General features: G+C 49.8%; 2 protein-coding genes across 4 annotated transcripts in view; one reads left to right on the top strand and one right to left on the bottom strand.

Moving 5' to 3' along the window:
• Nucleotides 1-20197, top strand: part of CA6 (carbonic anhydrase 6) — a 165008-nt gene that overhangs the window by 44325 nt on the left and 100486 nt on the right. Inside the window, exons 1-2 of one of the 3 annotated variants that reach the window (XM_065935825.1) lie at nt 500-1393; nt 2005-2115. The exons of 1 other annotated variant lie outside the window; for it this stretch is intronic. The gene's annotated coding sequence lies outside the window, so the exon portion shown is untranslated. Of the gene's footprint in view, nt 1-499; nt 1394-2004; nt 2116-20197 lie in introns of those variants that run through there. One more of the 3 variants, XM_065935824.1, reaches the window with a different exon arrangement.
• ENO1 (enolase 1) lies at nt 6143-20114 on the bottom strand. The gene is made up of 12 exons (XM_065935822.1): nt 19958-20114; nt 17612-17705; nt 15067-15162; nt 13717-13775; nt 12016-12085; nt 11423-11556; nt 10841-11063; nt 9414-9611; nt 8583-8784; nt 8072-8180; nt 7784-7842; nt 6143-6564 (listed from the first exon to the last, which is right to left on the bottom strand). The coding sequence occupies exons 2-12, from the start codon at nt 17694-17696 to the stop codon at nt 6495-6497; spliced, it is 1305 nt and encodes a 434-aa protein (XP_065791894.1). The 5' UTR covers nt 17697-17705; nt 19958-20114; the 3' UTR covers nt 6143-6494.

The following is a 20197-nucleotide window of genomic DNA, read 5'->3' as shown; positions in this document are numbered from 1 at the left end:
AAGACCCAACTCAGCCAAAAATAAATAAAAATTTTAAAAATTATTTTAAAAGATCATTATCTTAAAAAAAAAAGATGACTATTATATGAGTCCCTTCTTCCCTGGTGGCTCAGATGTTAAAGAGTCTGCCTGCAATGCAGGAGACCTGGGTTCGATCCCTGGGTCAGGAAGATCCCCTGGAGAAGGAAATGGCAACCCACTCCAGTATTCTTGCCTGGGAAACCCCATGGACGGAGGAGCCTGGAGGCCTACAGTCCACGGGGTCGCAAAGAGTTGGACACGACTGAGCGATTTCACTTCACTTCACTTCCATGGTGGCTCAGATGGTAAAGAATCTGCCTGCAATGCAGGAGACCCAGGTTCGATCCCTGGGGAAGATCCCCTGGAGTAGGAAATGACAACCCACTCCAGTATTATTGCCTGGAGAATCCCATGCACAGAATAGCCTGGTGGACTATGTCCATGGGGTCCCAAAGAGTCAGACACGACTGAAGTGACTTAAGCGATGTAAGCTTTGCATGTACTTAATGCCCCTGAATTGTACACTTGACAGTTGTTAAAATGCTAAATTTTGCTATGTATAGTTTGCCACACACACACAAAAGATGAGGCATTATCTTTCACAGTAACTTGTCCATAAGAGCATCAGGGATCCCATAGAAGGACGGAGAGTCTGGGGAGCCTGCTCCCCTCAAGAATGTGCAGTCAGAAAGAAAAAAAAACAGAATGTGCAGTCAGGGCAGCAGTCTGGCGGCCAAAAGAGGGAGCTGGAAGGTGACTGTCATCAGTTGGATCCAGTCTCAGAAGTGGCGTCTTTGTGACAGTGATGTTGGAGGGTTTTAATTGCTCCTGAATTAATGTGCTTATTCCTCACCCCTGGGGCGCCTGGGTTTAATTACTGTCTTAGGTCACATATGCAAATGAGTCTGCAATCATTCCTGGTCCCCATGGATGGCAGCCCTGATTACCAGCCCTCACACTTTGCAGCGAGATGGGCAGGAAGAAGGGGAGGGGGGACGCCACTGGCCAGGCTGGCCTCCCCCTTTAGAGCTGACAAGCAGAATCGGATAAAGTGGTACCCTGCCTGCCCCATTTATGGGTCTTTGTGAGCTGACGAGTTCAAGGTTGTGTCTGGGGAGTCGTTGCTACCTGAAGGCACCGGGAGGTTGCTTGTCAACAGCAGAAGAGCCCTGGAGGACCTAAACTCCCGGAGCCCCTGGGGACAGAGGATTTTTACAGGAAAGGAACGGCATTGGGAAGATGTCAGCCTGCAGAAGAGACCGTGGACCCAGAGTGGCAGATTCAAAAGTAACTGCCTTCAGGAGACAATGGCCAGGGACTTCCGTGGCGGTCCGATAGTTAAGACTCCAGCCTTCCACTGCAGGGGACACAGGTTTGATCCCTGGGCAAGAAACTTCACATACTGCACAGTGAAGTAAAAAAAAAAGGAAGATGGTGGGCCCAGTGTTGGCAAGTTTTAATGTCTAATGTCAATTCATTAGAACCCAGAAATTGGAATTTTTACAAGAAATCTGTGTTTTAGATTTTTGACAACTAATTTGAATTAAAAAAAAAAACACTAGGTTGTCTGCTTTTCGGGGTGGGAGTTAACTGGGAAGGGACTCAAAGAACTCTTAGGGTGTTGGAAATGGTCTGGTGTGGTAGTAATGCTAGTTACCAGGTGCATTTTTAAAAACACATCAGACTGTACACTTAAAACAGGTATGTGTGGACTTCCCTGGTGTCTAGTGGCTAAGACTTCACACTCCCAATGCAGGGAGCCCTGGTTTCATTCCTGGTTAGGGAACTAGATCCTACATGCCACAACAAAGACCCAGAGCAGCAGATAAATACTTAAAAAACAACCACAGTAAAACAACAGGTACCTGTGACTGAAGGTAAATAAACCTCAGTGAATTTGGCTCAGTGGGTCCCCATACTTCTCTAGGGTTGCTATGAATGTTCTACTAAAACTGTTCCCTTTTTGTTCCTTCACGGCCACAGGTGCTTTCTAAGCTCTCAAGAGCTCCATCCCCTTTCCCTACGCCACGGACCTCTTCCTTTGTTATTCATGGACTGCAGCATGCCAGGCTTTCCCCATGTACCTCTTCCTAGGTAAGTGTATCAGCACTTGATGGTCTAATTCATTCTATTCTGGGTGGGAGCCTAAGTTGATGTGACCATTTCTTTTTTTAAAATTAATTTTTATTGGAGTATGTGTGCGTGCGTGCTAAGTTGCTTCAGTCTTGTCCGACTCTCCGACCCCATGGCCTGCTGGGCTCTTCTGTCCATGTGGTTCTCCAGGCAAGAATACTGGAGTGGGTTGCTATGCCCTCCCCCAGGGGATCTTTCTGACCCAGGGATGGAACATGAGTCTCTCAGGTCTCCTGCCCTAGTTGGGTGGGTTCTTAACCAGCTGAGCCATCAGGAAAGCCGCTTTATAAACTTGTGTTAGTTTCTACAGCACAGCAAAAGGAATCAGCTATATGTATACATATGTTCCCTCTTTCTTGGATTTTCATCCCATTTAGGTCACCACAGAGCCCTGAGAAGAGTTCCCTGAGTTACTCTCTAGTTTCTAAATAGTTAGCTCTTTTATGTACATTATCAGTACTGGATATGGCTATCCCAGTCTCCCAATTCATCCCCCCAACCCCGTGACCATTTATAGTACCTACTCTGTATGTGACCATTTATGGCAGGGGTCTCCAACCCTCAAGACAGAGCAATACTGGTCCATGGACCTGTTAGGAACCAGGCTCCACAGCAAGAGTTGAGCTGGTGAACCTTCATTTACTGTTCCCCAACACTTGTGTTAGCCTGAACCATCATCCCCCAGTCCCAGCGCCAGGCCATGGAAAAACTATCTTCCATGAAAGCTGCCCCTGGTGCCAAATCATGTAGAGAGCTGACTCAACTCGGAATTCTTAGTCAAGAAGCAGGCTCCTGTCCAGGCTTCCTCCCTGCAAATGGCTCAGCTTGCAGTTCTGTGACCTGTGTTGACTGCCTTCAGCTGGCATCTTCCAGTCTCAGCTGCATTCATTAAAATAAAATTACCAGTGCCAGAGGCACAGAGCATTACCAGGCTCAGAGCTGCATACTGGAGTCAGCTGGGAAATTTTTTTACCACTGAGCCTCTGGTTTCTGCTCTGAGGTTCTGATTTACTTAGTCTGGGAGGCAGAGGGGATACTTCCCTTCCAGTACAGGGGGTGCGGGCTTGATCTCTGGTCTGCGAACTAAGATTCCCACATGATGCAGGGTATGGTCAAAACTTTAAAAGCTTCTGAGGAGACTCTAGTGAGTGAAAAGTCTCTCAGTCGTGTCTGACTCTTTGCTGTATCAATTCAGTTCAGTTCAGTCGCTCAGTTGTGTCTGACTCTTTGTGACCCCATGGACTGCAGCACGCCAGGCTTCCCTGTCCATCACCAACTCCCGGAGTTAACTCAAACTCATGTCGATTGAGTTCATGATCTGAGCCACAGTCAGCTCCCGATCTTGTTTTTGCTGATTGTATACAGCTTCTCTATATTTGGCTGCAAAGAATATAATCAATCTGATTTCAGTATTGACCAACCGGTGATGTCCATGTGTAGAGTCTTCTCTTGTGTTGTTGTAAGAGGTTAGGGTTAGGGTTAAGGTTATAGTCCATGGAATTCTCCAGGTCAGAGTACTGGAGTGGGTAACCTTTCCCTTCTGCAGGGAATCTTCCCAACCCAGGGATAGAACCCGAGTTTCCCCCATTGCACTTAGTTGAATGCACCAGGGAAGCCACCAGGAAGACACGAGGGAAGTGAACTGGGGCCTCCTGCATTGCAAGCAGATTCTTTACCACCTGACCTACTAGGGAAACCTAGGGAGACTCTAAGGTATGGCCAAAAAAAGTTTGCAAATTACACTGCTTCAAATTTTCAGTTGAGTTTTGTTGCAGGAATCTGAAGTTGGGAGACAATCACAGGTGAAAAGCCAATGTTTGTATTATGAGGTTAACATTAAAAAAGGAAACGTATATAACACAAGTCCAGAGACTACTAACAAGTGCTACCAGAGATGTTTACTTCAAAAACACTTGGAAACTTAGAATCAACATTGCTTGTCCTGCTTCAGATAGAATGCCCAGGAAAAGACTGATGGTTTGTATTTCTTCCTGGCTTATTTCTGCCCATCTATGTCAGCAACATGCTTTGTTTCTGCTGGGTGAAAAGCTGTCAATCGTCCCCAGGGGCTCAGCATCCCCTGGGCCAGTGAGACCCCAGGAGCCTTCCTTCTGGGTGGAATAGATCTGAAAGGGCTCCTATCTGTCCTTTAACCTGAGTGACAAATGCCTTTAATTGCTGATCAGGAAATGTTGGGCTTTCCTGATGGCTCCTGAAATGCGGAAGACACAGGTGATGCAGGTTTGATTGCTAGGTCAGGAAGAGCCCCTGGAGGAGGAAATGGCTACCCACTCCAATATTCTTGCCTGGGAAATTCCATGGACAGAGGAGCCTGGCAGGCTTCAACTCAAAGACAGAGTCAGGCACAACTGAGCGACTAAGCGTAGGAAATGTTGACATGCAACCAAATTTAGCAATCTAAGTTTGGATGAACAAACAGTCCAGTCAGACTGTCAGGCCCAGTTCAATCACTTCCTTGTAGAATTAGTTTTTAGATGGGAACCAGTCATGCAAAGCTGGGATGGGTTAGTGGTTTTGGCTGTACACAGGAGGGCTGGACCACATTAGGTGAAATAGGGTCTTGTTATCTGGAGATGAAGGATGGCTTCAGACATTTGTGTGTGGTTGCCAAGTTCACAAGGGGTGATGGCTCTGTGATAAGATAGGAGTCCTGCTACTCAAATATTAATCTAGGTATTACTGTGAAGCTATTCTGCAGATGTAATTCAAACCACTCGCTGTGGACTCTGAACAAGGAATTTTCTTGGATGACCTGGGTGGGCCTGAATCAGGTGAAAGTTCTTAAAGCAGGGCTTACACAAGAGAGGATTTTCACCTGAACCCATGGAGTTCTTTTCTGATCATGCTCTCTTCTGACTGGCCAGCCTATGGACTCATGCCCCACAATCATAGGAGCCAATTCCTTGTGATGAATCTCAATATTGTGTACGTATCTTCTACTTGGAGAAGGAAACGGCAACCCACTCCAGTATTTTTGCCTGGAGAATTCCATGGACAGAGGAGCCTGGTGAGGCTACAGTCCATGGGGTCAGAGTCAGACACAACTGAGTGAATAACACTATCTTCTGGTTCTGCTTCTTGGGTTGATAGAGATGAGCAATGAACAAGAATGTCCACAAGGGGGCCTCACTGGGTTCAGTTCAGTCAGTCGTTTGACTTGGCGACCACGTGGACTGCAGTGCGCCAGGCCTCCCTGTTCATCACCAACTCCCAGTTTACTGGGTGATCCCCTTCTCCCTCACCCCAGCCCACCCCCTGCCTTCAGTCTTTCCCAGTATCAGGGTCTTTTCAACGGGTCAGTTCTTTGTATCAGGTCAGCATCAGTCCTTCCAATGAATATTCAGGGCTGATTTCCTTTAGGATGAACTGGTTGGCTTTCCTTGCAATGCAAGGGACTCTCGCCAGAGTATTAAAACACAATTCAAGGGATTTGTATCAAGTCGGGGAAGAAAATAAAATGCTAGTATAACACCAGACCTCAAAGGGCAGAGGGCAGAGAAGCTACAGTATTTTCACCTCTCGCTGGTGCTCATCCATTACTCCAGACGGTGCTTTCTGCAACGCTAGCACTTCATACCTGCAGTACCCAAAGCAGTGGGTATCAGCAACATGGAGCCTCTGAGCACTCGAGATCAGGCAGATGAAAATAAGGAATGAATTAAATTTTAACTTATTTAGCTGTCCTTGAGGTACCCTGTGAGAGCTCTGCATTTTTCTCTCCCAAACAAGAAGTTTGGTCCTGAAGTTGGGCCCTGCCTCCTGGCACCGGCCCACCGCTGTTGCAGGGTACCTATTGACCCCTCTCTCACCTTTTTCCCAACATGCCCTCCCCCAAGGACTCATACAACGTCCTCCACAAACTCCTGTTCCTTCTATCATGACACTTCTATCTGGTTCTTGTAGAGGTGCTTCCTGAATACCCAAGATGTGACGACAGACTCAGAGACCACTTCATACACATAGGGCATAAGTTTATGGGTCACTCAGGCCTTTTTATTTTGCACACGAACCCACTGGACACTTCAGAGATGACAATCTAGATACACATGGCTCTGAATACCTGGTGGAAGCGAGGTGAGAACAATGATTTGGGCCAAGTACGTGATTACAGAGCTAGGGTTTCCAGCAGGGCTCCAGATGGTCAGGCGTGGCTTCTGCAGCAGGTCTAAGGAAGCGGTGGGGACGTCACAGGACGAGAAGAGGGCAGCTAACTACCAGAGGCCCCTGTGGGCATCAGCCGGGGCCTCACACTGCCCGGTGACATCAGATGCAGGTCTAAGGAGCCAACGAGTGACTGCGGGGGCTCGCCCGCCCACAGCTTACTTGGCGAGCGGGTTTCTGAAGCTCCTGCCGGCAAACTTGGCCTTGCTGCCCAGTTCCTCTTCAATTCTTAGGAAGCAGGAAGAGAGATGGGGAGAGAAAGACAGACGTCAAACTTCAATGCAGTAAAATTTTCCCACCCAGAGAGATGGTCAAGGACACACTTGTTAAGAACTTCAGGACTCAACCCTCGTTCAGTCTGCCCGACTAATCCCTAAACTTGAACTTCTTGGAGAAGCCAGGAATAGAAAATATGGGCTCTTCTCATGCACCTGGTCTCCTTCCTTCCCTGCCTTCCTAATGTAAGAAATGGTAGGACTGTATTCTTAGAATACTTATACTAATACTGTATTCTTAGAATACTTAAAAAAGAAAAAAAAAAGATTTTAAAAATGAAAGATAACCCAGTTTCTTCAACCAATAAGTGGTATAGGGCAAAAAGGCGGGGGCACTTATCAGTGTGAACTGTTTGGATCCTGATAACAAAAAAAGAAATGGCCACTTTGCAACAACAGAGGAGACAGACTAGATGAACAGACCCGATGTTGGCACTAAGAAATTACCACTAATCATGGTAGAGTGGTTATATTAAAAAACAAAAGTAAATCTTTATCTGAAATATACACAAGTGAAATCACAAAATGCCTGGAATTTGCTTTAAAATTTGTCAGAAAAGGGTGTAGAGACAAAACACGGAGGGATATGAACAGCGGGTACATCACGTGATGGAGAGGGAGTACAGTCTACTATTCACTTATATTTTATATGTGTGGCATTTTCCAGGATAAAGTTTTAAAGATGGGGTAATGTGGGAGGACTTATGAAATGGACATTCCTTTTCCCTTCAAGACTAGAAGAAAAGAACAGAAGGGCAGGTCTCCTGGGTTAATAGGCAAAGCTTCCCAAGGACAAAAATGGGAGAGACTAGAGTGTCCGAAGGCGCTGAACGCTGGAAACCCTGCAGTTTACCCTTTGGCGATTTTTCTTCCTCTCCCTGAGCTCTGTTATCCTGTCCACAAAACAAGGCTGTGAAGTGAGAGAGTCACTAAGGCCCCCTTGTAGCCCCCCTAAATTCTAGGATTCAATTGTCCGGAGGGAAGTGGTTCCCTCTCCCCCCAGCAGCCACCAGGCAGGTCGTGCGGAGCAGGCCCGCTCCAGGGGAGGGCTGTCAGGTGCCTGACTGGCCCCAGCCTAACACCACTGGGGCCGGGCGCCTGCCCCACCTCGTACCGAGCAGCCTGGGGCTCCTCCTGGAGACCAAGCCCACTCTGTGCGGGCAGCCTCTTACCTGAGGATCTGGTTGTACTTGGCCAAGCGCTCGGATCGGCACGGGGCACCAGTCTTGATCTGGAAGCAGAAAACAAAGGCCACAGCTGCTTACAGTGGACACTGAAGCCTCTTGGACGCTTTGGGCAAGGGCAGGGTGCCAGGCAGAGACAGCAAGGCCTCAAGCAGGCTCTCTGACCTAGGAAGGGGGTTAAAAGGGGCACCCAGGACTCCATTCTCTCCACCCCCACCCCAGATCTGTGTTCAGGAGAGAAGTGAGGCCCGCCCTTCGTGTCAAGGAGCTCCTTACCTGCCCTGTGCACAGCCCCACCACCAGGTCAGCAATGAAGGTGTCCTCAGTCTCCCCGGAGCGATGCGACACCATGACGCCCCACCCGTTGGACTGGGCCAGCTTGCACCTAGGAGCCAGAGAAAACCAGATGGCATGGCTCCACGGCTCAGGCACCGCAGCCCCTCCTGGCCTCCCGAGCCCTCAACTGCTGGGAAAAGGATAACCCTCGACCTCCCCTGAAGCCCAAGGACATTCTCTGCCCTGTAGTCATGTTTGGAAAACTAGTGGGTTCAGTCTCCTTGACAGAGGTGTGTGTGCACCCGGGCTGATATTCTCCGTGTGATACGGAATCGTGAGTGCACGGACACCCAGTGGTCAGGACCAGGCCACAAGGGTCAAAAGTCGCAGGCCCCTGGGGGCCATCGCTAACTTTAAATGTCACCTGTAGTTCCAAACAGAAGCCCCCTCCCCACCACCAGGTTCAGGCCCCTCTCTTCACAAGAGCTGCCCCCAAAGGGAGGGCACTCACGCCTGCAGGGACTCGGTAACAGAGCCGATCTGGTTCACTTTGAGCAGGAGGCAGTTGCATGATTTCTCGCTCACGGCCTTGGCGATCCGCTTGGGGTTGGTCACCGTGAGGTCGTCCCCCACCACCTGGATCCCCGCGCTGGCAGTGAACTTCTGCCAAGCTTCCCAGTCATCCTGGTCGAAGGGGTCCTCGATAGACACCACTGAGGAGAGTAGAGTGTGTTTTATCAGGGTGGCCTCCCAGGCTGCTGACCACCAACGCCGCTGGAGCCCACTTCCCCTGACCTGAGGCTCACCTGGCCTCCCCCTCTCACCTGCAGACAGCCCGTCCCTAAAAGCAAGTCCTGGAAGGAGTCCGCCCTACCCAGCCCTCCTGTGACAGGGAGCACAGTAATTGCAATCCTGCAATCCCATGGTTGTGGAGGTAGAAAACCTACTGCCCAGGGGGTTCTCAGTTTAGTGCCACCGAGGGTAAGAACAGGGCTGTGTGGTGACTCTGGGGTTTGCGTTCCAGCCCCATCTCCACCAAGGTGCTCAATGTTAAGCGCGGGCACTCAGAGGCACTGTCTGGTGTGAACACCTGTGCCATTGTTGGCTGAGCGCCCCTGGGCAAGTTCTAACCCACTCTCAGCCTCTGTCCCCTCTCCTGTGCGCATCAGGTAACACAGAGCCTAGAGGAGTGCCTGGCAGTCCCAGTTCTCAAAGGTCCTTGCCTCACATCTGCTCATTCACGAGGCTGTTGTGACAGTGACACAAGGCGCTCACACCACATCACCACCGCAGGCCGGCAATACCCGCCACTCACACCCGCAGCCGCCTTGGGAACACTCACCTGGGTAGTCCCTGATGAAGGACTTGTACAGGTTGGCCAGTTCGTCGGGTGTGATGTACCTGTTGGGGTCATCAGGCGACTTGAAGTCCAGGTCATACTTGCCCGACCTGTAGAACTCAGAGGCAGCTACGTCCATGCCGATGACGACCTTGTCACTATAGCCAGCTTTGCCAATGGCATTCTTCAGCAGCTCCAGGGCTGGAAAGAGATGGTGGTGATGACTTTGGAGACCAGGCCAGCTCTGCCCAGTGGGAACCGTAACAGAGGGAGGATAAGGTGCTCCGGCCCCAACCACCAGCCTCAAGATTCCGTGAACCTTTTTATGTTCTGGGGCAAGAAACCTTTGTTCAGGGCCACGAGTGCATGGCCAAGTTGGAAACTGATTCTCAGAGGCTTTTTCACTGACAAATGCTCCCAAATTTAGCACCAAAGAACAGCTGTGCTGGCCAAGATACAGTTACAGTGACCAGCTGAGATCAGCTGTCCCAAAGAACAGGCTTTAAATAGAGCCAAGACAGAGGATAAGACGGTTAGACAGCATCACTGACTAAATGGACATGAATCTGAGCTAACTCCAGGAGAGGGTGAAGGACAGGAACCCTGGCATGCTGTATCCACGGGATCGAAGAGTCAAGACATGATTTAAGTGACTGAACAAAAGGCTGCGATCCCAGAGGGAGCCCAGTGGACTGGCAGGGAGCCCCGCCACTAGGCTCTGCTGTCTGGGTCCAGGCGCGGGGTCGGCCTCACTCAGAAGCACTGCCTGCAGGGAAGCGGACCAAGACACTGGCTGCTGCTGAACGGCAAAGGTGCCCAAGATTCAAACCACGTGAAAGGGCCGGTTTTTTATAAGTTAACATAGTCAAATGTCAGCTACTGTGTATGACTGACCCAAAGGTCAGGATAGACATTTCCTTTCACTAACCATCCCTGAAGCCCATGATACATGCTTGGAACCCTAGATTTTTCTTCTAAAACAAAAAATTCAGCCATGAATTCTTCTCCTAAGACTTCCGTATCCTCTATTCAACTCTCACATTTAATTCTGCGTCTAAGGATTCAAAGCAAAACAAAGCATGTGTGACATCACTGTGGCTGAATGACCTGAAACCTCAGCATGCCAGTATCCTTAAACAGGGAGTAGGCGGCACACTTTTGCCATCGCTGGGAAGCAAGGATGGGAGAACAAACTGCCTCTCAGGCCCACTGTCAGCCCAGTTTAAGCAAATCATTGGGCCATTTAGAAATCAAATAAATAAGAAAACTTCTGTTTTTTAAGGAAATGTTAGTTTCTTAAATCACAAATGGTTTTGCAATTTGGTACTTGATGAATGCAAAGTGGAAAAGCAGCAGACTGGGGGTGGTGGGGGGTGTGGCGTGGAGGGGGCCCACGGTGCCCAGGGTGGGGGCTCCCCTGGAGGCACTACCTTCTTTGTTTTCCAGGATGTTGGGGGCAAAGCCACCCTCATCTCCCACATTGGTGGCGTCCTTCCCGTATTTCTCCTTGATGACGTTCTTCAGGTTGTGGTAAACCTCTGCTCCAATGCGCATGGCCTCCCGGAAGTTTTCGGCCCCAACAGGAAGGATCATAAACTCCTGCATGGCCAGCTTGTTGCCAGCGTGAGAGCCACCGTTGATGACATTGAAAGCCTGTGGGGAGAGAGAGGAGTGTAGCTTCTGGCCTGGAGGGTCTCCCCGCCCCCAGCAGCCCCCCAGTGCCCAGCTCCCGCATGGAGCCTGTGCATCACTGCACTGCAGCCACCACCACAGGTGCACACAATCCAACAAGTACAGAGGCCCTCGCCCATCGACAATTGAGGAGATGGGTGCTCAAGGTCACTGTCAGCCGGTGCTGGCAGTCGTCTGCAGCCGAGACTCCCAGAGCCTGCTCGTACCCTCGTGCTGGAGGATCACATATGGATGAGCTGGAGAGGCGGGAGGTCTCGGGTCCCCACGAGAAAGCAAACACCCCCTCCTCCACACACGGGAAGCTCAAACCAGCCACTCACCGGAACTGGCAGGATGACCTCGGCATTGCCAGCTAAGTCGGCGATGTGGCGGTAGAGGGGCACCCCCTTCTCCACGGCACCAGCCTTGCAGACAGCCAAGGACACGCCCAGGATGGCATTTGCACCAAACTTGGCTGGAACAGAATAGAGTTAAATGAAGGCATGTCTTACCCACCAGCCTCCCTCCAGCTGGCTTTCCTGCCTGGACCACCACTGTGTGTGTCCTGGATTGTATTATGAACCTCTTCTCTATCACACCAGAAATGCAACAGCCTACTTCTCACATACACTCATCTGCTCTTTCCCCAAAAGAGAAAGCCCTTTCTTTGGTCTATGGAACTCTAGAAAGTTCTGCAAGTTGCTGGACTATCTGAAGCACAGGCCTCTTCTGAGTAACCCTCCACACCTGCTGCTGTCAGCTGGCTGTACTCCTGATATTTAAAAACATAATTTATGAACATGAGGCAAGGACCACAGTTATCTGGTCACATAACTTATTGTTAGGGACGACATGGCCTTTCCCCCCAGGGACTTAAAGAGTCTTCAGGAGAAGCTACGACCTTCCTGGCAAAGATTCCACTCTGGCCACTCACACTTATTTTCTGTGCCGTCCATCTCTATCATCAGCTTGTCGATCTTCTCCTGCTCCACGACATTCAGCTTCTGCAGGGAGAAGGGAGGGTGAGCTGCTTAGAGGGAATGGTGCTTCTACCCATATGCCCTGGGCCCTCCTGTCACAGAGCCACCAGCCTTGGGAACTGTGCAAAGCCCAGGTCGGTTCTGTGCTTATCCATGTCAGGGGAAAACAGAGACACAACACTGCCCTTCACAGGCTTTAAGAGCATCACGTACTTCTCCCAGCATTGTGACTTTGGGGGCCGTAGAACAACAGAACTCATTGTTCTTTATTTGAAGAGCTGTGCTCATCAAAGTCAGTTTCTGCTGTCACTCAGCTGTCCTCAGTGAGGACGTCTGAGTATCTGATGGGAGATACAAGTTTTGTAGGTAGTCCACAAGGCCAAAAAAAAAAATAATAATAATCTTTATTTAAAGTTTTAGGCCAGGTTGTGTGTGGCATGTGGGATCTTAGTTCCCTGACCAGGGATCAAACCTAGGCCCCCTGCATTGGGAGTGTGGAGTCTTAATCACTGGACTGACAGGCAAGTCCCCAAAATGTTTGATAACTGACCAAAATGAATACTTTCAGTGAGAGTATAAAGTAACCAAATTGGCATCTTAAAAACTGGCTCAAAGTAATGAAATAAAAGTCAACATTACTTTAAAAACTTCACAACAGCAAATTATTTATCATCTTTCTCATTAAAAAACTAAAATACAAAAAGAAAACAAAAATCTCTTTAAGTCCATCACACTGTGTTAACACTTCGGCATCTTTTAACTTTCGTGTCAAGGCAACTCTGGGTAAAGTTAGAGGTCACCCCAGCAGATGGCTTGGGGCCAACACTCACCAGGAGTAACTAACAAAAGAAAATGTCCAGGAAAGCTCTGCTCACAGTCAGCCGTGCCAGCTGAGGGCACCGAGGCACAACAAAGAACAGGGGTGTGCAGAGGGGGCCGGGAGGCTGGGATGGCAGAGCAGTGATGGAAACTCTGCCTGGGGACCAATCACAGCAGGTCACGTGGGCCGGCCACAGCAGGCAAGCTGGGAATAGAACCAGCAGAGGTGCCACTTGCCATGGGCACAGAGTGGACCTGGGAGAGGGACCACGCCAAGGAGGACACATGAGGCCAGGCTTGGCCATAGGAGTCTGGGAGGGAGGGGCTGGAGGGAGGACAAAAGCGACAAAAAATAACTGAGCAGGTTGGGCTGTGAGGTCCCTAGCTCCACTTCCTCTACAGCAGGTCCACTTATTTGCCATATTGAGGCTCCAAATAGGATTTTATTTAACAAGAGTTCTGCTCTTTAAACATATAGTAATTCCACAGCTCATGAAAAATGAGTCAGTTGCCATGGGTACTACATTCAACACCCCTGGGAGCCACCCTTAAAATCTGGATCTTAACTCCCCAGAGGTCAATATCACTGCTGGGAAACATCAAGGCTCTTGGAGCCTCCTGCCCCTCGGATCCAGTTCCATGCTCTGTTAGACATGGCCACGCAGGCAGAGGGCGGGTCAGCAAAGGCCAAGTAACTCGCATGCACGACAGGGAATCCCACCAGCTTCTTTAGCTCTCAGAATAAGCTCTTCCTTAAACAGGAAAGCCCCCCGGCCTGGACTGGGCGGCGCTCTGATAGCATTAATATACATTAGTCATCAGGAGACAGGTCCTACCTTGCTAACCAGGGCAGGCGCAATAGTTTTATTGATGTGCTCAACAGCCTTTGAGACACCTAGAAGGAATAATCAAATCAAATTACCAATGCTGATGAGAGAGGATTGAGCAGCGCTGCTGGAGAACCGCTCACCATATTCACCCAGATATTCAGAGCCCACCAGAGACCTTCAATGGGACCCCTGGCCCTCTCCCCCCGGAATCGGAGGGCTTTCTGGCCCAGTCTGAGTGCTCTTACCTAGGACCCCCACGGGTTAGAGCCACACAAAAAGCCGCCAAACAGACTGTCTGGAGGGAGGTTAGTTGGCAAGACCATGCACTGGACAGGCCAACCGCAGAGGCTAAAGGACGCCCCGTGTATTACCTGTGTGCACAAGGCTGGTGCCAGGAACTCGTTAATATACTTAACGGGTCTGGAGACACCTGACCAGCAGAGATTGACAGAGAAGGAAAAAAGAAAGACTCAGAAGAGAACAGGTTTGTGAAGGATGCCGAGTGAGAGAAAGAGAGAACAGGACAGGAAGGTGGGGAGACGGCAGTGGGGACCATGCAATCGTCCTCATCATAACTGAGGTGGGGTGCGCTCCTCCTGCCGTGGGCAGGCGTCCACCTGGGCTGCCAGTGAGACCCCTCAGGAGAGCTCTGTCCAGAAGCTGCCCCCCTGCAGTGGAGCCACTGTGACCCTGGCCCTGTGTCCCCCTCAACCTGACCTCGCTCGCTGTTGCCCCTCCGATGCAGTGTTCCTCATGGCCCTCCCCTGGAAAGTTGGCAGCCCACTCGTGCCCTCCACCTCCTTACAGTGCGGCCCTCGGGAGGGCCACAAACTGTGACACAGCCTGTGCTCCTGCCTTCTCTCCAGAACCAATTCCCATCCCCGGGGTGACACCGCTCCGTGGAGAGTGCAGTCCAGCCCCGTCTGCTTTCCTGTGACCTGGCCTCTGGGGTTCTATCTGCAGAAAGGTGAACATGTGCACACAGACCACCGGAGGCCGGCTCTGCCAGAGAAACAACAACTGATCTATCCATGATGAGTTGGAAGCCTCCAAGCCCTGAGACCACACCCCCGGAGGAGGCCTGCCGGCCAGGAAGACCCTCAGAGCCGTCCTGGAGGACAAAGGCTTCTCCTGAGCACTAGCTAACGTGTCTTCTTCTCCCTCATTCCCTGGTCCAACCAGGAGTTCTTCACAGACTGGAGACAAATCACAGGAGAAAGAATGTGAAAATGCCTGCCTTGGGTTACAGGTTCAGGGACCCTGGCATCATGCTTGCCGTCCACACCCTGGGCCAATCAGAGGTCTCCTGCCCTCAGATGCAAGCTGCAGGGAGGAGGGAGGGGGGTCTGCACTCACCTTTCCCCATGTAGCGCGTCTTATCATTGTCCCGGAGCTCCAGGGCCTCATAGATTCCAGTTGAGGCGCCACTGGGCACAGCAGCTCTGAAGAGACCTGGATGTTGAGAGAGGAAGGAGGGAAAAATGTTTACTAACGATTAAGCAATAGCTCCTAGATCCCTCCGAGCACAGAGGGCATCTTCCCTCAGGAAATGGTCACCTCCTTCCAACATCAGGGAGACTAAGATGGCTGTTCCTCCTGCGCTACTGACTTTATACCGAAGACGCTACAGCAGAGTTGATGAATTTCTCTAGTTTAAAGATAAAGGTCTAGAGCAGAGCTTCTCTAGTTTTAATGTGTGCACACAGCACCGGTGGGTTAAAATCCAGATCCTGAGACATGACAGGACATTTGAGTCCACATCCCTAAAAGCTCCCAGGTGGTGCCTTGCAGCTGGTCCACGGACCACCCTCAGTCACACAGTCCAACAGAAACACCATGAATCCACTTGTGGGATTTGTCATGTTCTAGGAGCTAGTAACCCACGGAAACACCAAGCTATTTTAGACAGTCCGGCTGGAGAGCACTGTTGCTAAGCTTCCCTTAGACAACTGAGATCGGGTTGCTACCTTTCACGTCTAGAAGGTGATGGGTTCAAGAGGAATCACTACAGCTCATGTGCCTCAGCTTAGGCAGCAGTGAATGCTATTTGGAGGTTCTCTGCCTAACAGGACAGGTTGGAAGAGAAAAGGAATAAGGACAACAGAGGCGCAGAGTTAATCACACGAGAACCCAATCACAGTCCTGCAGATACAGAATCTGGCCGTCTGGCTAAGCCTAGAATGTGGAGCAGAAAGTGGCAGCTGTCCTTGGAGGACAGATGGTGTCAGGAAAGGTACTGCAGAGATCCGGTTACATGGGGCAGACAGGGTTAGGGGAGCAGGAAGTGCAGGCAGCCTCTCGAATCTCCTTGAAATTGTCAGGGACTTCCCCTCTGAGAACTGGCAGGTGTGGGGATGTGAAGGCAACTCAACTCAAGAGGGAAAAAACCAACCACGTATCTCAGTCACACTTGGTTATGTGCTTGTGTTCCCACATGACTGTGTGAGCAGTGGGCCACATGTTTTTGTATCCAGGCCCTGGCTTTCTCTATATCCATCTGCTCTGGACGAGGTGAAGAAGCGATGGAAGTAAGAGTGACTCTAAGGTCAGCTATGGACTTTGGCTGATAACGTGTCAATGCAGGCTTGACTCTAACAAAGGTTAGTCTAGGTGAAGAAGGTCAATTATGGACTTTGGGTGATAACGTGTCAATGCAGGTTTGACTCTAACTACTACTGCTCAGGTGAGGGTGTTGATAGTGGGGATGGGAGGTAGATGGAACACTACTTTCCACTTGATTTTGCTGCGAACCTAAAACTGGCCTAAAAATAAATTCTAAGAAAGAAAGAAGTGATGAAAGGTTCTTAACAAATTTAATATTTTCTGGCGCTTTTTTTCTTCCTGAAAAGGATTAAGACATGTAAGAGAAAGTTCCATTCATTTAAATGTTAAAAGACAATAATTTTAGTCATTTTAAAGAGTTTCAAAGAAAATGTCTCCCTCTCAACAATCTTCTAGCATCCTGGGTCTTTTTTCGTTGTTCAAAGTCCGTTAATTTCCAAGTGGAAAGTTCCACTCTCTAAGTGAACCAATCTCATAAACTGAAAGGAAATTCTTGCAATCTGAGAATCCACAAGGCACATGCCCAGAAGGAATGGTGTTCTCATGGCAACCCCTACAGTTACCACAGGTAGACTTCTGCTGGATAAATCTAGACTTCAGGGGCCTTCACTTTCTGGGCAAGGGGGAAGGCAGGACAGGAAGGGATGGGCTGGAGGTTCCTCTGCCAGGCCTGTGATTCAGACCATGACTCAGCTCTGACTGGCAGGTTCCTTTCCAACTTCACACACTTGGGCCATTTAGAAAATGGCTGAGATGTTGCTGGAGGTAACACAGGGGCTAGGGAAGCACCAGATTTTCTTAAAGTAAAAAAGATTAAGGAGGGGAGATTTTAAGGGGGACCCATCCTATTCTTTTCAAATGTGGGCAAATTTTTCTTATGTGAACTTATAGCCAGGTAAAAATACCAGTCTCTGGAATGTCCCAACACCCCCAAGTAAAAACTGTCCCTGATCCTCTAAGAGTGATCTCTGGAAGCAGAGATAAGAGCACTATATATACCCTTATACTCCCCTAATCTCTTTCCTTTTCAAGGAAGATCCATCCTATCGCACTGTACCTACGTATTTGGTCACAACAAGCTGTGAGGCAAACGAGTGACAGGCCCTTTTAGGGCCTCCCTACCTCAGTAACCTTGGAGCTGACCTGTGTCCTTCTCTACATACCAAGAAGCACAAGGGCCTCTGGCCTCCCAACCTCAGAGCACAGCCTACCAGCACGTGCAGATCAGAAAGAAAGGCTTTCAAGACCACAAGCTGTTTCTTGCCTAAGGCTCTGTCATTTAAAGGTTTAAAAAATGGAATGTGGTGCCAGGGATTATAGAAACAAAAGTAGCACATACCTTTCGCTGTGAAGAGATCAACTTCAACAGTGGGATTCCCACGAGAGTCAAAGATCTCTCTGGCGTGGACCTTGAGGATGGACATGGTGAATTTCTGCAGGGAAACACAGTTCACATTTTCCATGAACCATAACAAAGCCTCAACTTGTTATTCAAGAGGTCACATCTGAGGATTCCTAGACTAGGAAAGAGTGCATATAACTAAAAATTAATGTAGGAACGGTGACTAGAAAATGCCTGCTGGAAAGCAGTGGGAATTGTTCCTAAAAAGTAGGTGGGGGGCAGCTCTGAAAGGCCCTACTAGTTCAGGGCTGGTCCTGCAGAAAGCCTGACCACGTGTGTGCTGGTGGGATTAAAAAAAAAAAAAACTACAGGAGGAAAATCTGGTTTGTAGCGGAACAGTGAATTAAAAGCTAGAAACACAATTCATTAGGTAACTTGAAGCAGCAGGAGGATATTTAATAGGTCGATATAGGATACTCAGAAATTATGAGTTTGGAAAGGAGTGACCAAGAGTGAGCCTCTTGGTCAGTGTGCTTTGCCAATTTCTGAGCCTTTCAAACCTCACAGTGCTTGGGTCTTTAGCAAGACAGGGCACAAAAATAACATTATCTAATTAGTGTTTCTTTCAATGGGCATTTCACCCCATCTAAAAATCTTAATTATGAAAGTCATGAATTGTACCTAGAAAAATGATTCTTTGAGCACCAGGATATGCCAAGGGAAGTTTCCTTTGAAAACACCTTAAAAAAAGGTGGGGGTTGCAGCTACAAAGAGTAAATATCAAGAGCTAAAAAGAAAAAAATGTCCTCTTTTTCTTGCTTTCCCTCCCAGAGGCTTTTCAAGAAATAAACTAATTGAACAACTTGTAAGACAGAGGTAGACACCTAATCACTGCTCAGAAGCCATTATCTAACTGGGCCCTCCTCCAGTATCTTCTCTGGAATGTTCTGAAGCAGCAAACGGCATCTTTTTAAGTTTCAAAATTAGACATGAAGTCACGTGTGTGGCTTTGTCTTTGTAACAATGGAGTTTTTATTCATTAGCCAATAAAAAGACATCTAGTTTTTAATCTTCTACCTTACAAAAAGGTAAATTTGCTTAAATTTTTTTTCGTTTTAAAATTCTAGTTAAAAAAAATTAAAAAATAAGATTCTAGTTAACTTTGGGGTTTGGGAAATCATACCTGTGTAACATTTATCACTGCCAAAAAGTTCCCTTAGACCATTTCCAGTCACTGTCTCCTCATCCTCAGGCCACCACTGATTTACTTTACAGATTTTAGATACACTTTTAAACACATCTTCATTTCACTACCTCATCACACAGTCGTAAGATTTCATTTTTTACTTCCTTTTAGTGATATAAGACAAAGTAGTCAACTTATTTCATGATGTGAAAATAAAATTCAATTTATCTTTAAATGGCCAGAAAAATTTTCTCCTAAGTCATTAAAATGCTATGAGCACAGAGAGAGGGGAAGGTGGGTCTGACTGGGAGCCTGCACGGCTTTTTACCGGCCTAGACTGAACCCCATACCAGGGGCAGCATGGGCAGACCGGGCAGCCGGGGCCTACACGTGCCCCGGAAGCAGGTCAATCGGCTGCCCACACCGCTCAAGGGGAAGACCACATTGCAGAGGAAGCAGCGAAGAGGAAGATTTCGTAAAATACATCCTTTTTATGTCAGATTAGGGGTTGACTGTTGGTGGCCAGCCCGGGGAGCCGAGAGCGGCTCGTGCCCGACCTGGGCGAGGTCGCCGGGAGGGCTTTCCAATGACTCCCCGGCTCCGCTGCAGTCTCTTCCAGGACAAGCGCCTTCTGAACCCAGATTAGTCCCTGCTCATTCCGCAGCAGCGACGGGCTGGACACCCAGGCGCCAGGCTGGGGGCCACCAGCGGGAGGTAGGGGCGCGGGGCCCGGAGGGGGGAGTTGCAGCTTCGCGGGAATCTCTCCTTTCCCGGCCCCTTGGTCAATTTTCGGAAGGGCCTGGCTTTAACGAGCACGCAGTTTAGACCTGGAGCGCTTCCCAAACCTTCTACCCTCGCCTCCTGTTGTCTTGGTGACCCCGTGCTGTACCCCTGATCTCCCGGGACAGTTACGCGGCCCCGTAACCCATAATCTCAGGCTGAGCTGCACTTTCCCCTCCGGAGAAACCGGGCGCTGTACCCCATTGTCGAGCCGCGACTCTGGCCAGGGAGGCCAGTCGCAAGCGCGGACCCACCCCTTCCCCATCCCGCCGAACCCCGCACCCGCAGTCTGACCGGCAGGAGCGCCCGCGGGCCCGGGGGACCCACGCGCCGCCCACCCGGGCGCTTTTCTCGGTAGCCCTTCCTCGAGTTCTCACCCTGCCGCCGGAGGTCGCCGCCCGAGAGAGAAGCAGAGGGTGCTGCAGACACCGAGGATGAGCGATAAGTCGCAACGTCCGAGCGCTCCGAGTACCCCGAGCTCTTCTCCCCGCCGCTGGCCAGGACTTCCTGCGTAGCCCGGAGGGGGCCCCGCCCACTTCCCGCCCCTCAGGCCCGCCCCCTCCGCGACGCCTTGCCATTGGCCCAGCGAGCCGTCACTCGGTCTCTCGTCCGAGGGA

Source organism: Muntiacus reevesi, chromosome 5 (genome assembly GCF_963930625.1).
Source record: "Muntiacus reevesi chromosome 5, mMunRee1.1, whole genome shotgun sequence".
Classification (NCBI taxonomy): Eukaryota; Metazoa; Chordata; class Mammalia; order Artiodactyla; family Cervidae; genus Muntiacus; species Muntiacus reevesi.
The sequence above is the reverse complement of the archived record's forward strand: the minus strand, read 5'-3'. Positions and strand labels throughout refer to the sequence as shown.